The 15,540-nt window shown below is 39.4% G+C and overlaps 2 protein-coding genes across 6 annotated transcripts in view; one reads left to right on the forward strand and one right to left on the reverse strand.

Annotated features, from left to right (window-relative positions):
- Positions 1-10,586, forward strand: b3gnt9 (UDP-GlcNAc:betaGal beta-1,3-N-acetylglucosaminyltransferase 9). 4 transcript variants are annotated; one of them, XM_044356048.1, is made up of 9 exons: positions 1-81; positions 171-274; positions 2,100-2,263; positions 2,399-2,518; positions 3,005-3,124; positions 4,891-5,247; positions 6,187-6,428; positions 6,538-6,793; positions 6,884-10,586. In XM_044356048.1, exons 3-9 carry the CDS (start codon positions 2,234-2,236, stop codon positions 7,223-7,225), a joined length of 1,467 nt encoding a protein of 488 aa, XP_044211983.1. In that variant the 5' UTR covers positions 1-81; positions 171-274; positions 2,100-2,233; the 3' UTR covers positions 7,226-10,586. The 4 variants fall into 4 exon arrangements, with proteins under 4 accessions (XP_044211983.1, XP_044211985.1, XP_044211986.1 ...); XM_044356047.1 differs by having other exon boundaries at positions 10-81; positions 175-274; XM_044356050.1 differs by having other exon boundaries at positions 7-274; positions 4,894-5,247.
- The window catches only part of phaf1 (phagosome assembly factor 1), an 18,493-nt gene continuing 12,975 nt past the window's right edge, over positions 10,023-15,540 (reverse strand). For both annotated transcript variants that reach the window (XM_044356046.1, XM_044356045.1), the window contains exon 17: positions 10,023-15,483. In XM_044356046.1, the coding sequence (XP_044211981.1) occupies positions 15,388-15,483 (96 nt within the window). In that variant the 3' untranslated portion in view covers positions 10,023-15,387. The remainder of the gene's footprint in view (positions 15,484-15,540) is intronic.

Here is a 15,540-nt window from a genome sequence, read left to right on the forward strand (position 1 = left end):
CAACAAGAGCGCAGTAGCTCGTAAAGAGAGGCTCATCAGTGCCAGGTCTGACAGAGAGGTACAGTCTTATCTTCTGTCCAGGTACAGACACACACACACGCATACACACAGCATCTGGGCTGCTCTCTCCTCTTTTATCGCTGAATCATTTTCTCCGCAAACTTCGGAAGCCAGTTTTCTTCAGGCTGCAGTTTGCAAAGTTGAGCCTCCGCCGCAGTTTCAGACACCCAGAGCACATATGTTTTCAGTTTGAACCCCTCCTCCGTCTCGTCTGGTAAGTTTGCATGACTTACACTACTCATCGATCATTTCATAAACGTTTGTGTTATAAAACAGGACATGTCCGTTGTTGAAACAGTGAAATATGAAGGATGTGCATGGCGAAAAATGAGCTTCTCTGCGTAACTTGTGCGAAAAGTCCTGCTTGTCTGGAAATGTGTGCTCTGTGACCAATATGAGTCACGTATATAACTCAGGAGTTAAATATTTTCAAAAGTTTTTCAAAATATATTTTTCAAAAATATTTTCATCAACATTTAGACATGTTTACTCCAAATGACATCAATGTTGGGACACAGTGTTCTTTGAAATAGACGGTACCATCATGTTCACTTACATAAGACACTCCCCCTCCTGAACGGACTGGGATGGGAGTAGTTATTGCCATTTTATCAATAACATTTTAGCCAAATTTAGTCATTTTTCATACAAATGCCAAGACAACTTTTGAACTCTAAATTGTCAAAAAAAAAAAACTATGCTGGGAAGTAAATAATGATCATTTGAAAATCTAAGTAGTCGTTGTAATAAATAAAACTTGGAAAGGAGTATTTCCTGAAGAAAATATGTGTGTGACTGCTGTCAGCTGACAAACTGAATAGTTTGGTTTTGCACTGTTGTGTTTTGCAGTAGTTTAGTATTATATGCATTTGATGTTCTTAGTGTAGTATAACCAGGGCCGTGCACAGACATTTTGGGGGACAGGTGCTCCACCAACAACAAAAAAAAAAAAAAAAAAAAAAGAAAATTAAAAAAGACACTGATAACTGAATACATGAAATCACATTACACATCACACGTCTGTTGGGTCGTCTCATTCTTTAATATAGCCAGCAGCTAATTACTCTGGTGGCATCTTAAAGCCTGTTTCCCCCCAAAGCCCTTGGAGCCTAAAAACTGCTGCTAACAGGAGAGTTGCTGACACAGGAGGAGGGGAGGGGAAGAGAGGGGTGGGGATGGGAGGGGAGGGGAGCGGAGGGGAGAAAATGTCATTGGAAAAAAATATAATTTCTAGAATGATATGGTCCATCACAGTTCATTTGCATGTTGAAGTCAATATTTGGAAACTTGCATGAAGTTGCTACTGTAAATTCAGTAGCATACTGGAACTGAAAACAGCTCATTGGCTTAACATATGTTGTAATGTTGTAATCATGAGTTCATAAAGGGATGATAAGCATGTGGAGACTGAATGAAGTTGAAATTGCTCTAAAATTGCTGTATTATAAATACAATGGGAGCAGATGGGGCTTCATTAACTTCCATCTATTTTATCACTCATAAACCATAACGTTTGATCAACATGTCACACTGAGCATTATTACATTTGAATGGAGTTTCTACTGTACACAGTGGCAGACTTATAAATACAATGGAAGTCTATGTATTCTTATTTTAATACATCAAAAAGTAGTTGAATATGTATTAAATATGCAGAAATGTCAAATGTATGCTACATTTGCATACATTTACGCATAATTGTGCACAGTTTGATATAAGAACGGTATTTGTTGGTTGGATGGTTTTTGAGTTACAGACGAGCAAAGAAACATACGGAATAATAAAAGTAATAATAAGTATGCAAGACAACACAAGTGTGATTCCTGTACAGAAACAAATGACTGTATTGATTTATGGCTCTACCTCCTCAGTAAAGTGAAAGTATTGAGGAGGGGACAAGCAATAAGGTGCTGAATAGTTTATGTTTCATTTCAGTATTTAAGGACTTCAACCAAATCCTATTCACTTTCACATTGCTATTATTTCCTGCTTGTTGTGTTGTCTTGGTTATAGCTTTGATTGTTGCTTTTATTGTCCAGGATGCACATGTCCACTGCTGCCTGAGGAGTAGGGGAGGATGAAGACCGACACAATGGATCCAGTGATATGTACGAAGGAGCCAATAAGATGTGTTTTTACAGACAAACTGTGAAGTTCGAGGTACAATTTGGCAATGCAGCAGAGAGGGGAGAGGAATATCCTCGTATCTCTTTTTCAGACTCAGCAGAGTAGCCTACAAACCCAGATAAAAGTGGTGAACCCCTCCAAGCTGAGATGCAGTATAAACTGCAGCTGCCCCTTTCTAATGCATTCCTGTTCAATACTTAACTGAAGTCAGTGTCTTCAGAAGATGCTGAGGAAGATGGTAATGATGAGGAGGATCCTCCACGTGAAGGGAGATGTGATGTGCACGATGCTGCTACTGGTGCTATTCTGCCTGCTGCTGTACGCCCGCCAGGTAAGGACAGAACCAGTCACAGCACAGGAGTGGCTAGATTTAGATAGTTATGCCTTCGTGCCAGCGAGAGCCGTGGTCGGAGGCATTGTGTTTTCGAGAAAGGTCTATCTGCGTGACACACCCACTTTACTACACACCCACTTTGCAGCAACATCCATATCTGAAGCATCGTCTACTGTCATGGCTACAACTTTGTGTTCCATCAGAATCAGCGTTATTGGCCAAACATGTGAACACATACAAGGAAAATACACTTAATACCTTTTATTAAATTCCTTCAAAGTTTTCACTACTAATATTATGTGAGTCTGGACAGACATGGATGTAAACTGCAACTTAGCCAGTTGGTGGAGGCATACAACCACAAGGCAGTATCTAAAGTTTTGCTTTGCTATAGTGCACAAACCTCTCCCTATCATAAAGTACTTATCAAGTCTTAACAAATTACCTGTCCTTTTCCAATGTCCCACAAAATTCTCTCTCCAGGTCCTGGTGTCCTCTGGGTGGGACAGACCTGAGTGGAAGCTGGAGATCCATAGCTCTACCAGCTCCAGCCGAACCCTGCTGGGAGCCAACGGGGCCAAAGTTGGCCAGGAGTCTCCAGGGGTATGACCTGATCTGATACAGTTTATGAATGTGTGTGTGTGCGTGCATGTGCATGTGCATGTTTGCATGTAGGTATCAGAATCAGAGTAGCTTCATTCATAGTATAATGTATTATGTGTATGATGGGTGTAAGTATAATGTTTTTACTAGAAATTTAAAGCAGCACATTTTATACTAACATTGCATCAAAGGACAATGTATAATGTGAAAGGGGTTGCTCGTAGTGATGAACTCACATTGAATTACCACCAACTTTGCAGTTCCCTTTATCACTTCTTAGCATCTTTCAGCTCATTGCTCACCGCCCACAACTTTAATGTTTTGGCTCAGTCTCATCTTTCTCATGAGCTTTGGTTTCAGATGCAGTAAGCTTCTATTTTCAGCAAAAAAGCTTTGATACACCTCTGATACACCTAAATGATCCACATAGTGGAGTAGCCAAATAGCCAGATAATCCCCTCAGGATTTGGTAGAGACTAAAACAAATGGAGTGAATATTGTACTATTGTAGAAACACGACTCTAAATGAATGCTAATGTTATTTTGTGTCTGCTGGATGTGTAAATAGCCAACTGTTTTTTCACACATCTGAGACATTCGTAACAACTTTATAATGTAATAATATATCAGTGTTGTGTTTACAGCTTGTTCTGCTGCCCCCAAGTGGCCAAAAAAATCAACTAACGCTGCTTTAAGGTCATTGTTTTTAAAGTTTGTGTTGCGACACACTGGTGTGCCACTGGAAATATTAGAGGGAACAGCAAGGGGTCACCAATGAATAATACTAACCAGAGGCTGTCAGCTGGAAATTGGAAAACACTGTACAATAAGCAAAAATTTCAATACCATTTCATCTGTGCAAGTGGCTTCACTGCTGAACCACAGCAATGTGGTTGTAAGAATACAGCATGAAGATATGGGCAGACTATGGAACTGAATAATAAGTGCGTTGAACCTTGCATGTACACTTGTTTCGACAGTAAAATATGAATTTGCACCACTATACAACTTGTTGCGATTTGCATCACCCTAATCTGGTGAGTTTCAAGAAAACGTGGGTAATGTAGAATTTACCAGGATACATTTATATCAAATAGGTTTTTAAATTTGGGTCATTATTCTCATTTCACACATTTGTCAAGCCATCAGTTTCCATCTGTATTTGGTGTCATTATGTTGTGGTTGATTTTACATCACATGACAAAAAGTAACGTTATCCTGGTTTGCAGAGACTGTTAGAAAGTAAGTGTTTCAAGTGATAAGTGAAGGCAGAGATGACTTTGCAGGATGATGTGAAGAAGACTTCTGTGACGAATTAGTGAAACCAGACCAGGGTTGGATGTGATATGTTGACCTGAAGTTGTTGAAAGGAAATCATTATTTGTTAGTGTAGCTCACACCCCACTTAAAGAAATGATGCTCTTTGTGCTCACAGAGAAACAGCAGTGAGTGTGGAGATATACTCATATACTGTCTGCTGGTGTTTTGCAATGATGAGCTGAAATCCACAAGCAGTATGTGTTGCATGAACATTCATACTGAGTGCATCAGTATGATGTTTTATATGAACCATTAAGAGATAAACATGAAGCAGTATAAACAGAAATTATGGTGATATCTTCAGTGTTATTTTAGCTTTTTAGCTTTCTTATTTTTGTTCACTACTTATGCATGTTTGCACATAGTCGCTAAATTTATAATACGTTCATTGAAATGACATTTGTTTTAATAAATGTCCTCTGTCTTACATCATTTCTCCTAATTAGCAGTTACCATCCAGCCCTTCAGAGCCACAGCTGCCTGCATGCAGGCCCCAGTCCAAGTCTAAACCTCCTCAGCCCAAATCCAAACCTCAGGTCAAACCTAAGGGAAAATCCAGGTCACGACAGAAGAATGTTGTGCCGACCAAGGCCACTGGCAATCCTCTACCCACGTTGCCACCATTTGACTTTGAGAGCTATCTGAGAGAGAAGGATAACAGAAACTTTAAGCTGCTCATAGACCAGCCAGAAAAATGTCACATTGGAGCAGAGGAAGAAGGAGGAGGAGGAAGAGGGTCTACCACTGCTCCCTACATGCTCATCGCAGTGAAATCTATTGCTGCGGATTTTGATAAGCGGCAGGTAAAATATGCCTTTGCCAGAAAAAATATTAGCCACTAAAACTTTTGCTGTGAATCAGCGAAGTAATTAAGCTGTGTTGTTTGGATAATAACATGGATTAAATGCCTACATGTAATGTGAAAGGGGTCCCAAGTAATAATGAACCCACAGAGAATTATCACCGGACTCTGCAGTTGCCCTCAGCTCTTTTTAGTGTCTTTCAGCTCATTGTTTTTGTTTTTTTGTTTTCCGTCCCGCAACTCTGCAGTTTTGGTTCACCGCTGTCATCAGTGTTGTTTCTACATGCAGCGGGCAGATGTATTCTGTGAAAAAGCTCCGATAAACCCACTGAACTCTCCCTGTTCAGCACCAAACGGCAGCCAGACAAAGTTAGCGACTAACTGGTGAACATAGTGGAGCATTTAGCAGCTCAAGAGCCAGATATTTCTCTCAGGAGTTGGTGGAAACCAAAACAGAGAGAGAGCTTGAAATTGGACTTACGTTCATCAGGTGAAATAAAAATTAGTTTGCCATAACAACTTTACATGTTTATAATATGTAAGTGTTGTGTTTACAGCTTGTTCCACTGCCTCAAATGGCAGCGTTTTCACGTCTTTCAGCTCATTGTTTTGGTTTTCCAGCTCACACAAAGTTAGCTATTGGCTGGTGAACAGAGTAGAGCATTTAGCAGCTGAAGGGCCAGATGTTTCCCTCAGGACTTGGTGGAGATCAAAACAGAACTAGGAGAATGAATATTGGACACCATTATGACCCCAAAGGAATGTTAATTTTGCTCTGTCTGCTTGATATGTAAACAACTATTCACCATGTCGACTTCATGTGTTAACAACACTTTTTGCTGTCAATCAATTAACACAGGTCTGAGCTGATGTTTTATTCACTCAGTCAGTTTCTTAGTCAACAAAATAATCTCTCTCTCTCCACATTTAATTCTTTCAGGTGGTACGTCGGACCTGGGGTAAAGAAGGACATTTCAAAAATGGTGTGTCCATCCGTACTCTTTTCCTACTGGGTGTTCCTAGGAATCGGACTGCCTTGCCTCTGTGGGATCGGCTCCTGGCCTATGAGAGTGAAACCTATAGGGACATTCTGCTGTGGGACTTTGAGGATACCTTCTTCAACCTGACACTGAAGGAAACACACTTTCTGGAATGGATCAACAGCAGCTGTCCTCATGTCGAGTCAGTCTCCATAAAACTAATCTGAATCATGAGTTGAGCTAATTCCTAGCATTATGTGACTCATACCTGATGTCTTTCTTGTCTTTTCCTGTTATGATTTCTCATACAGGTTCATCTTCAAGGGTGATGCTGATGTGTATGTGAACATAGAAAACATACTAGAGATGCTACAAGGTCAAAAGTCAGATGAGGATCTCTTTGTTGGTGATATTATTGTCCATGCTAAACCCATTCGACGCCGAAGTTCCAAGTATTACGTACCAGAGTTTATGTATGGAGGGGGTTTGTACCCATCTTATGCTGGGGGAGGAGGGTTTGTCATGTCTGGACATACAGCTCGGAGACTTAGCACTGCCTGTCAACAGGTACTTAAAAGTTAGAAAAATAAATTTTAACAACTTAGTGTGTCTGTTTTTAAGAATTCTTTGATATACAATTTTTTTTTTTACCTCTAGGTGGAGTTGTTCCCCATTGATGATGTCTTTCTGGGAATGTGCCTCCAGCTGATTGGCGTTAAACCGTCTCGCCACCGGGGCTTTCGGACTTTTGGAATTCCCCGACCGTCTGCAGCACCCCACCTTCAGACATTTGACCCTTGCTTCTACCGGGAACTCATGGTTGTTCACAGCCTCAGTGTGCCCCAGATCTGGCTCATGTGGAACCTGCTGCATGACCCCAAACTGAGCTGCCACAACAGGACCAGCCCAACGTCCTGGCCCTTCAGGTGGAAGGATAAGGTGGGAGATGCAGGAGAGGAGACTGACTACGGTGAGAAGCAGGTGTTTGTCACACATTAGTGACTTCCGGCAGGGATGAGTGGGATCTGCAAGAGCCCAAGCATGTAGAAAATGGATGTGGCCAACTTGAAAGCCCTGTGATGTTTTTAAAAGCACAGTTGACTCATATGAAACTTTTATCCAACCTGGCAGATTGTCTTTGGGGAAATGAATTGGCAAAGGCCAAATGTGCTTCAGGTTTTTCAGTAAGGAAGCCCAAAGAGAATTTAGGCTTCTGCTATCAGAGTGTTTGTTCATACAGTGTTTGTGAACAGCAGTGCAGCAAGACCTGGATTTGTATGAAAGATTGCTCTCAAGTTATTATAATTGTCTTGTGTGTCTTGTGTCTTTTTTAACCATAAATTTGATGTAAGACTTTGAATGTAATGTGCTGTAATTGTTTGCACAGCAACAAGCAATCCGAAAAGACAACATAACGAAATGTGGTTTGCTGGTTTAACCCCATTGAAGTGTAAATGCAATGTTAATATTCTGACATTCATTGGACTATATGGACAGTCAGGACTGCAGATGGCTGTGTACTGGGCGTGTGGGAAGACAGAAGAGACTCTTCATGGTCTGATGTGAATCAGAGGTAACTTGCAGAGATGTTCTTTTCTCCCTTAATGCTGGATAGATGCACACATGGACGGTCACAGTATCTGTTCCCTGGAGGAACAACAAATGATGCCTAAATGGAAACCGGCTGCACACTGGGAGCTAGCTGGGACCATAGTACACACTCACACACATACACACACATGCAACAAAACCTCTGCTGAGTGTTTGTGAGAAGGCCGCAGTCAGGCATGTGAACACTCTTTTTTCACATTTCATGTGAACATTTCAGTTATTACTATAATTATAATGATTTGATTTGTTTTGTGTAATTTTTGTGTTTTTCTTTAAACCTCTTTATATATTCACCGTCATGTTTTAAAAAAAAATTCAAAATGCTGTAAGGTAGATTTATACAGAGAAACAGTCATATTTAACTGCATTCCAACAGAAAAACACATTCACAGATCTAGATGGATCACATGTGGAACACAATGGATGTAGTTGAAAAATAGTGTTATGCCTTGCACACATTTTGAATTTAATAATTTAGATTTTGCACTCTGTTCAGTACAACTTTCAATTCTGAAAGCTTTAAAACAACAGCTAATTTGATTTTAGATGTTAAGTGAAGTAAATGTTAAAGTAAAAGTAAACTTGAGATGTTTAGAAAAATGTTCCATAATTATGACACTTCAAATGCTCAACTTAAGCAGATAAATAATCAACCTGGTGTACAGAATGTGCTTTTTGGTTAAATGGTATCTTGCCAAAAACTTGTGAGGCTGGTTGGTGAGAGGTTTTAGTCAACAACATGGTTCATTGTCAGTGCCCCAAAAAATGCCATTCTTGTTCAGGGAGACACACATTATTGTTAAGTCATAAATTTATCATAAGATGCATGACTGTGGCTGCCGGAATGGGGTCACGAAGGTCTTTACTGCATCAGGCTGAATGCAGACACACTGTCAGTGTAAATGTACAGAAAAGTTGGTCAGTGTGGGTATTTAGAGTTTTGGATCTGGTACATTAGACTGTTTATTAATTAAAACAATTATAAGTTGCTTTTTGAATAAAGTGTGTGGAAGGATCCTCCACACACAGGGATTCACTGATGTGATTACTGTATGTATGTCCCATTGCTGATTTACATACAATACAATAGTCAAATATTTGGACACACCTACTCATTCAAGGGTTTTTCTTTATTTTTACTATTTTCTACATTGTAGAAAAATACTGAAGACATCAAAACTATGATATAGCACATTTGAAATTATGTAGTAAACAACAAAGTGTTTCTAACAAACAAACCAAAATATGTTTCATATTTTTGATTCCTTAAAGTAGCCACTGTTTGCCTCGATGACAGCTTTGCACACTATGGGCAATATCTTAACCAGCTTCATGAGGTTTTCACCTGGAATGGTTTTCAACTAACAGGTGGTCTTGTCAAAGTTAATTGATGGAATTTCTTGCCTTCTTAATGTGTTTGAGACCATCAGTTGTGCTGATGATTCTATATGTTTTATTTTATAGTTTTGATGTCTTCAATATTGTCCTACAATGTAGAAAATAGTAAAAATAAAGAAAATCTCTTGAAAGAGTACATGTGTCCAAACTTTTGACTGATACTGTATGTGACAGTTATGGACACACAAGTTTCCAACTATGACGTTGTCTTGTGCCTACAATACCCAGCAACCCAGACAACCATTTTGTGATTTGGTGTGTTATAGGAGAAGATAATACAACAATTTCATGCCCAGTGAATGCTAGAATGAGCCAAATATCAACTAAGGTAAATAAATATAAAATCATGTAATTTATTAGAAGGAAAATAATATAATCCTGACAGGCTGAAATACAAAACAGATGTTGAGATTATGTTCTTGACTGAAGTCAAATTTACAATCTAAATTTCAAGTTTCAAGGTTGTGTAAATTTAAAAAAAATAAAAACCTCCCAACCTTTTTCACATCCACATTTTTTATTGTTTTTTTTAATATCCTGGTTGCACACACAGAAAATGATCTTTGATGTCAATGAACAGTGAGCATTTGATTTCAGAAAAGTCCAGACGTTGCATCAGAGTTCTTTGAGATTGCACAGCGGCGGCTCATCTTAAGCTTTCAGTCAACCTAATCCTCTTTGCACTATGTGATTTTGTTATTGCCTTTTTCAGTGGACATGCTGAATAAGTCTACTTATTTTCATACACAAAGTTATAGTATTCAAAATATAAAACGCCACATTCCAATGAATTTCACAAGTTTTAATTAAGTATAACTGCCCCATTTCCAGAAATGGGCTTAAAATGTACTGTAAGTCCACAAAAAAAAATTTGGAGGGGAATAAGGGAGATGGGCAACAGAACAGATGATACCAAGTACAGACAATACAAAGCGTTAATATGAGAGTATCATTACACTGAACTGAAGCTGTCCATTATAAATTACAACAATCTGATTATGACAATCATTCATTCTTCCATTAAATGAAAAAAAAGAAAAACAGTTGAAATTTAAAAGCCACACAGACCTCCGCATTACATTTTTCACTTGTTTTTCCATCTTAAAACTTTTGAAAAACAAGGATGTGATATGTCCACCTGAGTTTGAGTGAGATTACCCATCACCCACCCTATAGCTCCTCTCTGGGCTGGGCTTACCAAACTGTACTGTAGAGTAAAGATTATAATTGCGTTCAACAGTGTTGAAGAGTTCCTTATATAAAACCAGTTTTTGGCTGGACCTACACTTGACAAAAGTTAGGTTTGGTTTAACCTGGTGTGTCTGTGGTGTTATGATTTTATCTAGTCAAAGGTGTGAGAAAAAGTTCTGAATCAAAAATTTACGTACATTCGCCCAAAGAAGTTTCTTAAGTTGCTTCATTCACTGCTGGCTCTACTTTTTCTGTTTTTACATATGATCTATGCCCCATCTGCTTCCAATGGAGCAAAGCTCAAGTTAGCTCTGAGATCTTTTTGGGCAATGACCAATTTATTCAAATCCAGTAGAGGGTGGAGGGAGACAAAAGAATGGTTTTCCTTCAGGTTTTAATTAAAATTCTTTGTCAGCATACATTCTAGTTTTTTTTTTTTTTTTTTTTCAAATAGCATCTTCTGTTTTTGGCGGGATCCCTCTGTGAAAATCATCTATTCTACAAGTGATCGGCTTAAAGACAATCATGACAAGCTTTTAAGGGTTGTGAACATTTGTACATTGTAGTGGGTGTTAAACCACATAAAACAGAGAGGAACAACAAAGTACAAAACATTAAGTTTGTTGTTTTGGGAAACCCAACCCAACCTGCCTTTCTCTGCGGAAAAATGTAAATGAGACGGCTGTAATACCACATTAGCTTGTTGCTATGCTCAGTGACACGCACACATACATACTGTACAATGATGCAGTTCCAATGCATTCTCAAATTGTATGTACAAGGAGATTCCTTTTTACAGAGGAGATAGAGACAGAAGTCAAAGACAGGCTCGGTGGGAGATGAGGCACAATGTTCAACAGTTTTGTGTTTTTTTTCTTCTTTTTTTCCTCATATTTACTTGCACAAAAGCAAGTTGTAAAATGTAAAGTAAAATGTTTGAATATAGCTTTCATAACAATTATAATACATCCGTTTCTCTATTTGAACCAAGATGTGGATAAACCAGAACAGGAGTAGGGAACATCATGTTTCCAAGTTCAGCAGACTTTCCTGGACAGCCATGAAACATCTTAAACCTGGGAGCCCAATGACAAAATTGGTTCATTTAATGGGACTTAAATCCTGAAACACCATTCTAGCTTTTGGGGTCTCAGTATAAGAACCCAAGCCGTGGAACATCCCTGTCTCCTGGTTTCGGAGACCACATAACATCACTTCGGAGTGAGTCTGGCTACAAGAAAGCTACAAGAAAGCCAAAGAGATATTTTTACTAGTGTAAACAAGAAAAATCAAAATCATGCCAAAGCTAGACTCCAAATCAGATTCTGTCCACATTACAAAAACATCTCTACCAGAGCTCTCTTCCTGTCCAAATGTGAAGAAGGATAATTGTTTTCCCTGCCTGTGTAAATACAGCGCTGTATTCACTGCTGTTCTGTGGATCAAACGTGAACACCCTGCAGCAGCAGTTCAAGCAGAGCTGAAGCGGGGCTGTCTGCTGATACCCAACACATCTGTGTTCTTGCAGCCTTAGCATTGCATGTGAAAAAGGTTCAATACTGAGTGGTCTGGAATAAAATTTAATTAAAAAAAAAACAAAAAAAAAAACAATAAAACTTCCAGTGATTGTTAATGAGTCAGCTGTGAGCAGATGCTTCCTCCTGAGTTTTAAAATCTAATCAGAATCAAGGAGGAAATATTAAAGATACTCAGCCGGGGCCTGAGTCAGTTTGTGTCTGTGCCAAGCAGTTAGATCATGAAAATAAGAAGACAGCAGAATAAGAGCACACAACTATTTACAGCATTTTGTGCATCAACATATACTCAATAAGCATCAGGGCCCATATATGGGAAAATGGAAGAACAGCTCGAAATTTCTAAGAGATAATTAGAACTTGGCCTTCTTGTGGTAAATTGTACGGTAAGAAACCGCAGAACATCTGTCAAAAAACACTGAATTATTAAATAATCTAGTTAACCTTCTGACTTAAAGGTACGATACATGATGTTAACCATCAATGAATTGTAAAAGATTTGTACTCTTGATTAAGAATTCATCAGAAACTTTGGGCTTGACACCTTGAGTCACTCTTCTAAAAAGTCCAAAAAGATCCAAAAAGTTGAAAAAAAAGAAGCCGTTTGTGTGGTTGTGAGTTCTCAGTCATAGAAACTTACAAAATGAAAAATGAAACTGCTCTATACACCTCATGACAAAAGATCGTACCCGTTTTATGAAATTCTGTGTCTTTTGCAAACCACCTGCAAGCAGCCAAACTGTTATTTACTGCTTTTAAGTCTGAACAAAGACAAATTTGTCTCTGGTTAACACTTGAAACATTATGTCACGTATACAGGCCCTGACTTCAACCCTGATGCCTTCACACACATATACATACAGATCATATATTCAGCAATAGTGAGAAAAATAAAAAAAAACAAATGACATTTTATCAAGGGACAATAAAAAGCGAATGTGTGTATTACAATTAATACACTGTTTATTGAATTAATTAAAAAAAGAATTTAAATTCATATATTGGGAGGGAGAGATGCAAACTGCAGTCACATGCTATGATGCAGGAATGACTGATGGTCTTCCCCATTTCCGAAATGGGTTCAAATGTACTGAATTCACAAAGAAATAATGGTAATTCTTTAAATTACAGCTCTCTGATGACAATAACCAAAGTACAATAAGACACTGACAAAAGGGACATACTAGTTGTTAGTATTGTTAATCCCCAGCTGTAACTGAATCTGGATGAAAGACAGCTGATTGGTTTTAAAACATTTACATCAGTCATCTATTCGTGTCTCGTGTAATTTACTGCCAGCAATTGCAGAAACCAGGAGCTGAATTTAGAGGCTTTACAACAGCGATGACTTTGATGTGCAGGTTTGAAACAAAAGATGCAACGGAAAGGGGGGACGGGCAACAAGCTTACACTCTCTCCACAGGACACGTTTAGACGAGAGATTACAGTGATAATGTCAGCAGATCAAACGAAATCATCCTGAAACGTCTTTGGCTATAGCATTTGGCAATTCAACAAAGAAATAAACGCAGACATCACTGAGGGATGAATTGCAATGCATCAGTCAGGTATAGAGATGAAAGCGCGGAGGAGAGAGAGGGAGAAGAGTGCAACATGGAAGGCCTGACTGCACACAACCTCTTCTCTGTCCAAACGTATGGATAAAACACACACACATTCACACACACCGCTATCTCTCCGAATTTGATCTATCTCTTGAGGATAGGGCACAATAAACCAATCAAGTAAAAGGGTGTGTATTAGTGCAAATGTAAACATTGATTTAAAAAAAAAAAAGAACAACAACATGAAAATGGTGTGAATGAGTAAAACAGGGCAGAGAAAAACAAAGAAAACTGTGTGCCAAGTCTATGCCCCTCACAACATGCAGGACCATACTAGCGAATAAACAAAACAGGTTGCCAGTTTGTGCTTGTAATAAGTTTCCTCTCATTCAAATATATCGGTCAAGTTCATGCAAATCCTTGTGTCTGTGTGCATGCCTGCATGTCTCCGTGTTTGTGTTCGCTTAAAAGGCTAAAAAGATGAGCCAGCTGTCGTATTAGAAATATATGAGAACACACTGTAGTAGCGAGGGGATTGAAATGCCTGTGTGCTTGAATTACAGTCTGTTGAAATGTCAATTTAAAAATCAGCAGCCAAATGCATGCAGATGCTCCTTTAAGTGAGTGTGTGTTTGTGTCTGTGAATGTATGTCTGTGTAAGCAAGAAGTCAGACATGCTAACATCCGTTTGTGTGTGTTTACTGCTGTGTTGTGTGTGTGTGTGTGTGTGTGTTTGTGGGCGCCACTGAAGACAGTTGGAGGAAGAGTGTGTAGGAAGGTGGACGAGGAAGGTGATGTTGGATGTTTGGATCATTCTATTTTAAGAGGCTTCACATCTGGATGGACTGGCCCGGCCAGTAAGAAGCGGGGTTACATCCTGGGGCACGTCTCTCTCCAAACCCTGAGTGTGTTTGGTTCTTCTCTTTTACGACAAAAATCTTGATTCTCATGGGGTTTTTTTTGTTTTTGGTTTACAGTCCTCTGCAGCTTCCAATGTGTTTGGCTCTGATGGCTCTTGTTGGGTTGGTTTGGTTTGGTTCTCGCAGTTTGGATCTGTCCAGGTTTTGACTGAGCCAGTTCGGTCTGAATCTGAAGTTGTGGCAGGAAGTCAGGCGGTACTGGTTCAGCTGGCAGTGCGGTTGGTGGATGTGTATTCAGTGGGTCGAGCCAGCGTTTGTTTCGAGACTTTGGCCACAGCAGTTTTCAGTGGTGGCTGTATTAACTCCACAACTCTATATTTGATGTTTTTGGGATTTTCTGCAAGTGCATTTCATCACCACAATGTTATGGACGTTGTGGTCACATACAGGCTACCATTACATCTTACTGGTGGAAAATGGCATCCAAACTAGTCTGGACAAACTCTTCATCTGTGCTCCTGGGCGGATGCAGTCACTGGATGGAAACAGGAAACAGTTCAGCCCTACTAGAATGCAGATTTCTTCACCATGTCAGGTTGCAGAACCACTGTGATATTCACATTTCACCAAGAAATGATCTTATTGGTTTCATTTCAAAATGTCAATGCTCCGGCACTGCGACCGTGTCACCAAATCCTGGGCAGAGTCCTGGGATAGTCAGAGTTGGGTTGACTGGGCTGGGTGTGTCTGGTTAGACGAGTGATTCTTAGAACCCACCAGGGAAAAGTTGATTAATACAAGGTCGAATTTGGCTGTTCTGAATTATCCTAGGTGTTTGTTGTGTTTCTGTTCAGAAAGTAGCATCTGAGCTGGGCAAGAATAACTTTGTTGCTCTGGGTTAGATCTGCTTGGTTACGAATCTGGCTCTGGGTTAGAAGTTCAATCAGTAGAGGTACTAGATTCAGAACAGGCCAGAATGGGATGTGGTTCTGGTTACTTGTTCAGTGGGAACTACTACTGGACTCAGGTCGGGCTTGACTGGTGGTCCGTGGAGCACCATAGAGGGTCACTGATGCTATGTGGTTATTCTGCATCACCTGGGGAAGAAAAGAAAAAAAGATGTGTTAGAATTACTGGGTCACATATGAAAATAT

Source organism: Thunnus albacares, chromosome 7, assembly GCF_914725855.1.
Source record: "Thunnus albacares chromosome 7, fThuAlb1.1, whole genome shotgun sequence".
NCBI lineage: Eukaryota > Metazoa > Chordata > Actinopteri > Scombriformes > Scombridae > Thunnus > Thunnus albacares.